This window comes from Morone saxatilis, unplaced genomic scaffold (assembly GCF_004916995.1).
Source record: "Morone saxatilis isolate NCDOM2014 unplaced genomic scaffold, NCSU_SB_2.0 Contig2, whole genome shotgun sequence".
In the NCBI taxonomy this organism is placed as follows: domain Eukaryota; kingdom Metazoa; phylum Chordata; class Actinopteri; family Moronidae; genus Morone; species Morone saxatilis.
This window is the reverse complement of record NW_023339762.1, coordinates 16,147,042-16,153,842: the sequence shown is the minus strand read 5'-3', so window position 1 is coordinate 16,153,842 and position 6,801 is coordinate 16,147,042. Positions and strand designations below refer to the sequence as shown.

At 42.2% G+C, this 6,801-nt stretch overlaps 1 protein-coding gene across 3 annotated transcripts in view; it reads left to right on the top strand.

Annotated features, from left to right (window-relative positions):
- Positions 1-532: 532 nt before the first annotated feature.
- scaper (S-phase cyclin A-associated protein in the ER) overlaps positions 533-6,801 on the top strand; it is a gene marked incomplete in the record, with an annotated part of 59,097 nt that continues 52,828 nt past the window's right edge. For all 3 annotated transcript variants that reach the window (XR_004796824.1, XM_035664566.1, XM_035664567.1), the window contains 3 exon segments: positions 533-806; positions 5,266-5,383; positions 6,483-6,559. Coding sequence is in view for 2 of the 3 variants with exons in the window: in XM_035664566.1 (XP_035520459.1) it covers positions 639-806; positions 5,266-5,383; positions 6,483-6,559 (363 nt within the window).

Below are 6,801 nucleotides of genomic sequence, written 5' to 3'. Positions count from 1 at the left end.
AGATGTCCACCGGTGTGCCGGTTGGGGGCGTGGACTTGCGGCTGTTGGAACCTCCCTCACCAGCTCTGGATCTTTGGAGGCGGTAGGCGGTTCCACTGACACCAGTCACTTAAGTTTACTAAATGATAGCAAGGAAAAAGGTTGACAACCACTGTTCTACTCTATTCAATTGGTGGCAATATTTCCATCCTTAGTGTCTTGATTTTCTTAGTTTCAAGGGCGAAAGGTCTTCTCCCAGATGCTTTTATTTTGAAGGCAGGTTCACGTCTCCTCCGGTCTTCCTGTTGTCTGTAGATCACTTGACACAAACTGAGGACTCAACCAAACGTCCCGCCCAACTGCGTGGTTGCTATGGTAGACTGTTTGAAGTCCCGCCCAATTCAAATACGCTCCGCCCCTTGACCCACACTAAACTGTACGCGATTGGCTGGCGCACATGTTGTTTCCATGTTACAGTGAATTCATTGGACAATCCCATTGCCAGTCGAAAGAAATCCAAACTCAACACGACTTCCTGCTTTTGTTAGGTTGTCTTCACTGTCATGTATTTATCTGACATGTTTTTCCATCAACTGTGATAACAAGACAACGCTGTCCATACTTCTTACCGACTGAGCATTGAACTTACCGCGGGGTCGATGTCCAAAGACAACCGCCATGATGGACGACGGCGTGGCGCTGGGCAGCACCGCCTCGGCCCCAGAGTTAGCCAAGGTGGGGACGGGAGGGAAAGGTCTGGTAGCAACAGCTCAGGCTCCTCTCATGGAGGAGGCAAAAACAAGAATGCATCCATAACCGCTTTGAAGGTACGTGATGACTTATTAGCCCGTTGCTAATTACTGAAACACAGCAGGTAATTTAGCCAAGAACATTAAAATTCCGATGCACACCCAGCTAGCTGGAGCCAAATGACTAAATGGGTTCACTTGGATAACAGGTCCATCAGGAAAGCAGCATTTCTGGGTGACCTCACCTGCCGTAAGTATGATGTTGCCAGCTCTGGTGATGTCCTCAGTCCCTGAAATGATTCCCCCTCCACCAGAACCTTTTGCTGCACACACCCACTCGTGCATTTGACCAAAAGGGTTGATAAATGGTGAGATTTCTCAGAGGATGCTGATGCATCATGAGATTTGTTGTGCATATGTGTGAGTGGTCATTTTAGCAAGAATGAGTGACACCAAGAGGAGTGCTGTGTAGGTTAACACAGGAGTAGTTAGGGTTACTCTGTATCAGATAGCACGGTATCCTGCCCTCCCTGTTTGTCCCAACTTCTTCTTGCAGCAGCCTTTGTGAGTTTGGACCATTTTGTAGGCAATCAAACCATGTGGGCTTGTGTGTTTCGCCCCCCAGCAGCCTATGAATCACAGAGTGCCGAGTCCAATCAGATCCAGACTCAGAGCATCACCCAGTGTGGCTAATGCACGGCCAGGCTTGCATTAGCACACACTGTCTCTGAGCCTGCAGCTATACTCTCATCACTGGCAACGCAGGATGGGGGCAGAGCGGCAGGCCTGCTGTGTGCACATGACTGCGCAGTGTTGTGGCAGAAGGAGAGTGAGAGATGAGAAACGGAGAGAGGGAGAGAGAGAGGGGGCTCTGATGCAGAGCAGGGAAAGCCAAGGAGAGAAGCTGTAAATATAGGAAGCTGCATGCAGTGGAGAGTGGCAGGCAGACAGACAGCAGCAGGCAGTGAGTCGGGCCTAAGAAGTGGCTGCTAACTCAGCAGAGCACCGAGAGCTCAGGCTAGATTACAGACAGAATAGTCAAAGTGAAAGGCAGGGCTGACGGGCTACTGAGCACTTGTCTCTCTCGATCGCCACTGGGAGAGGAGTTGACACAGCTGGGGCAAGTTGCTATAGCAGTGTGGACTACACAGTAGGAGTCTATTTTGGTCCTGCCGTCAGATGACGATGTCACCTTGCACAAGTGGCAGGGCTGGTGAGGGGGAACAGGTTGCCTGAAGTGGGCTGCAAAAGTATGTCAGGGGTGGATAAGGACGAGGAGCCTGCTTACAGACTGTACTTCTACTCTGTATGTATCCTCTAATCTTTTGCTTTTTCTCTTTGTCTCTCCTCATGAGCTAGGTCTCACCCACTGTCTCGTTACTTGCATCTGTTTGTAGACCCTGCCGAAAGAGAAACCTTACACTTGCCCCTTACTCAGCACAGTCTAGAAAGTAAGCGCTCTCTCTGGTGCATGGTGGTNNAATATAGTTAAGTTAAGTCATGCTCCACGATGTATCTTCTGTTTCTACAGTGCAGGCCCAGGAGACAGTTTGTTTGCAGCTGATTAAGTGGATCAAGAGAATATTGCTGTTTTTGCCTCTGCTCTCAGTCTGCTGCGCACAGTTAGCCATCAGTTGTGTGTAGGTAAGGTATTCTCACAACATTCGTCTGTCATCCAATGGCTGCGAAGCCCAGGAAATGCAGAGTAAATATTTACAGTTTGTAAATGGGAGACGGGGCATTGATGCTGACCCACCTCACTAGTTCTTGCTCATTTTAGCGGGGGCCTTTTTGTTGTTTGATGTTCTTTTATCTCTTTGTAGTCTTTTCCTACTTGCCCGAATAAAGCCCAGGCCACTCGACATGTAAAGAATTTTGCTCACCAAAAGTAGGTCAGCTGGGTATCTCCCTTAGGGACATTAAATAGTATCAGAGCAATACACACGCATGCTGTTTCTGCATGTGTAACTCCTAATGAGTCATGTTCACATTATTCTACTAGCCTTGAAGGATGGTCTGAAAACATTGTTACATGTTGTTTTTGCATAAACCTTGGCCTAATTATCACTTGTTTTCTTAAAGCCTTGGGTATTCCTCATTTGGACTAATTTTGCTGTGGCTCTCTTGTCTGAATAGTGGTGTTAGTGAGAGACAGCCAGGAAAAGGGAGAACGGTTTGTTCCATGACTCATTTGCTATTAAGAGAGAGAACTGGCTCACGATTTTTGTCTTGGTTTCAGGTAACAATATATTTTGAGTCTTATAGTTGTACAACCAAGTTTGCTTTGGATTTTAGTCAACAGTAGATTAAATCATTTATGGGCAGTGCAGAAGTGGTACAGGCTATTCTGCTGGGAGAGGGAACACAGCGAGTAGAAGATCCAGAATGATAAGCCTCTAGGTATTAGCTTCTGCCTTGTTTTGTAATCAGATTGCCAGAAGTCAGAATATTTAGTGATGTAAGATTGCAGAGCTAAATAGTATCAAATAGATCGGCGGGTACACTGTGTATTTTCGTCTTTGTTGTAATGCAAAAAGGAGCTGTAGATGTTATTGCTCGTACGGTTTTAAGCAAATTGAGTCTATGCATTTATGCATGAGCTGTTTGCCCAAATTGTTGTGCGATAGAATGTTTGTCTCTTGTTGATGGCGTGTTTCATCACAGGGCAATCCCATAGGTAGGCAATATTTTGGTTCACAGTATCTGCTTCACTCGAGGTTGCAGTCAAGTTCACTGATGCATATTCAATGTGTAGGTCAACCATGATGCATGCTGGGCACGAAGCGGGATTAAAGCTACTGCCTCGAGCTGTTTCTTGTCACAGTCTGTGCCAGTAGACCTCTAAACTTAATACTTGCTATATTGTGGCTCACAATGACACACCAGAGATGGGACAACTAACTGAAACAGCATATTACAATACACTCTCTTGTGGTACTGAGTATTGCAATTTTTCATTTAATGGAAGGATTAGGGGTTTAATATAGTCATTTTTAATAAAAAACCCATATTGAAAAGGTTTGTGTGGGCACCAGATAGATGTATATTACCTTTACACCAAACATTTAACAATTCTGTGTTATTTATGTCTCTTTTAGATTTAAGTGATGTGTCTGGAGTATATGCCTTCTGTTTGTTTGATGTCACTTACCTTTTATAGCTAGTGCTGCACAACAAATTGCACATTATTCCATAAAATGTGTGACAAAACAGCATTATAATGAAGTACTGTAGGGCTCCAGAGATGATCTGGCCTACAAATGTTGTTCTCCAGATTTAAGAAAACATGTACAGACCCCAAAAAATGTCACATCATCTGGATTTAAAAACATTTTTCGGTGAAAATTTAATTTGTGATGCAAAAATGATCATTCCCACACCAATCAGGAATCATAAGGCGATCACAAGCACTATTTAAAACACATAACAGATTAAATAAATACAGAAAACAATTTTATTTATTTCATTTAAAAATATTTAGCTATTTATAGTGCTATGATAACACACTTGTGCTTGTTGACACAATACTTAGACCACTGTGCAAAAGGTGTACAGTAAAACTGAGGAAACCATGGCAACAGTACTCATCCTTCAGGCTGTGTTAGTGGTTAGCTCGCCAGTAAAACTGTTTGGTTTTAAGAATAAGGCAGCAATAGTCATTATTTTTGTTACTGCCAACAAATCTCTTAATTGCCCCAAGCCCATTCAATAATGCTGATGACATAAATCTTTAAAACGGGTCATAAATACATAGTTTTATTTTTTTTGTTGAAAGTCATAATATGCTTGGCTACTGTAGTCTTTAGGAGACATTACTCGAACAGTTTGGGGCTATTTTTAGGATGCAGATTTGGTAAAATATTGAATATTTACCTCAAAAAGTGTAAGTAGGATTGCCTCAAAATACTACAGTGGCCAGCTTTGTAATGAGGGGACACCCAATTCAACTCAATGTTGCTCATAATAGTTTGTTGACAATGATGGATCTCCATGGCACAGGAATAAGTTACATTACATCAGTTTTGTTGGGCTGTAGCAGCCCCCTCCCCCACCCCCATTCATTCAGTATTCAGTACCGCCACAAGGCAATGTCAGTCTTTTCATGGGATTTGTTAACAACAAGAAAAATATAGAGTATGACCAGACTTATCTTTAAACCGACTACAAACCAAGTTTAAAAATCTGTCATAAAAAAAAAAAAACTTTCTTTCATTTGGTGTGACATGGAATGATGCCATGTTGCATTTCATGGTGTCACATGAAACGTAGTACAGTGTCGCAACATAAAAATACATTTTCTGGATAAAATGCCCCTCAGCGTTGTGTCCATTATTCCGTTATTTCTTGCAAAACATGTTTCCTCATGTGATACTAGGGTTGTCTTTGGCAGCATATCATGACATCGTATTTAAAAGTCGCCTTATGAATCCCACATCTGTTTGTCATATACGTCATGTCTTACTGCTCTACCTCATTTTTCTTTTGCTCTTGGATAAACAAGTTCAAAATTGCAGTGTTGGATCTCTTTCTTCTGCAGGCCTCTTTTCAGCGCTCCAACAGCCATGACAAAGTGAGGAAGATAGTTGCTGAAGAGGGCCGTGCTGCTCGAAACCTCATTGCCTGGAGTGTACCTCTAGAGAACAAAGAGGAGGAAGGTTGGTAGCTGCATGCAAAGCAAACTTTCTGTGCCTGCTAATATATTTTATTATTCTGCTTTCTGGCAGATTAGACATCACTGATATATTAACATCAAAAGAGCAAATGGATTATGGCATTTTGATTGTCTATTTTTGATGTCTTCTTTGTGCTGTGGTAGGTGTTGCTGATGATGTTTACTTCAGGTGTATTTCCCGTATCTTTGGGCCAGTGGAACATGTTCGTCATTTATTTGGAGCATCATAGTGACCATCTTTGGCAATGTCACACACAATGTCTGGAATGCTACCCAAACCAGATAGTGCTGTCCATTGTAATACAATACCAGCTGGAACACAGTGATCATTTTTCATCTCATGGCTAGACTGATAAATGATGATGGAGTGCTGAGAATCCCTTATGCGGGCTAAAGTTATATTTACACTGATGCCTGGTGCTCTGTAGAAGATTACATTTTTGGAAGGACAGGTCACTGCTATGCTGTGGTTCAAAGTTTTTGGTTAATAGAATATTATGTAATAGACTTTAAATTGGTTACACTGTACTTTTGATGTCATTTGTGAAATCCTGAAAGAAAAATAAGCTTGTCTGTTTAACTGTAGTTCCTGTATAGCATGACAGTGATTTTATTACATTAATTAGGCTCTGTGTTAAAGAAAGTTCCTCAGAAAACCCCGCCGCAGCGCCTCACAATTTCTAACTCTCCCTCTTCTTTGTGGGTCAGTGCAGTTATTTTATTCAATGCTTATTTGCTGCTCTTGAGTTTGTGCCACAAATGCCAGAAATATTCAAACTGCCATATGCCAGTTTAAGGTCTCATATGGGTTGTTCTGTTTACATGCATCTTCCACAACTCAATAGTCAGTTAATTTCCCTTTGAGACTCTAACTAGGAGTATTGTTTTATCCACTTCTCTTATTGTACCTGTATCTGTGTCTGTGGTATTTGGACAGTTACTCAAAACCAATTTACTGTGACTGTAATAATTGTCCATGATCATTATATATGCATGTTGATCGTTATCCTCCTCTGGATCATCATCAGAGGTAGTTTATTTCATCAGTTGCTATATATCTGCCTATTTGTTCTTCTCTATAGTAAAGGCCAAAACCAACTGCAGTGTCAGTTCCAGGGCCCAGAGGATCAATTCTGGTCCACAAAGGAATAAGAAACAGGTTGGTATATCATCATATCTTCCTCCACTAGAGGGCACAATTCACCAAGCTATGTCATCTATTTATTTGCCTCAAAAATGTATCTGTGATGGTCATGAAACTTTCTGTTTCTTGCATTGTGTAAGTCAGTCTTGGGCAAACTGAGTTTACAAAGAAAAGGGCTGATAAAGGGAGCAATCCTAGTCTGCAAATGTAGTGTGTGAATTGTGAACTACTGCTACTAATAATTCTTCTTCTTCTTC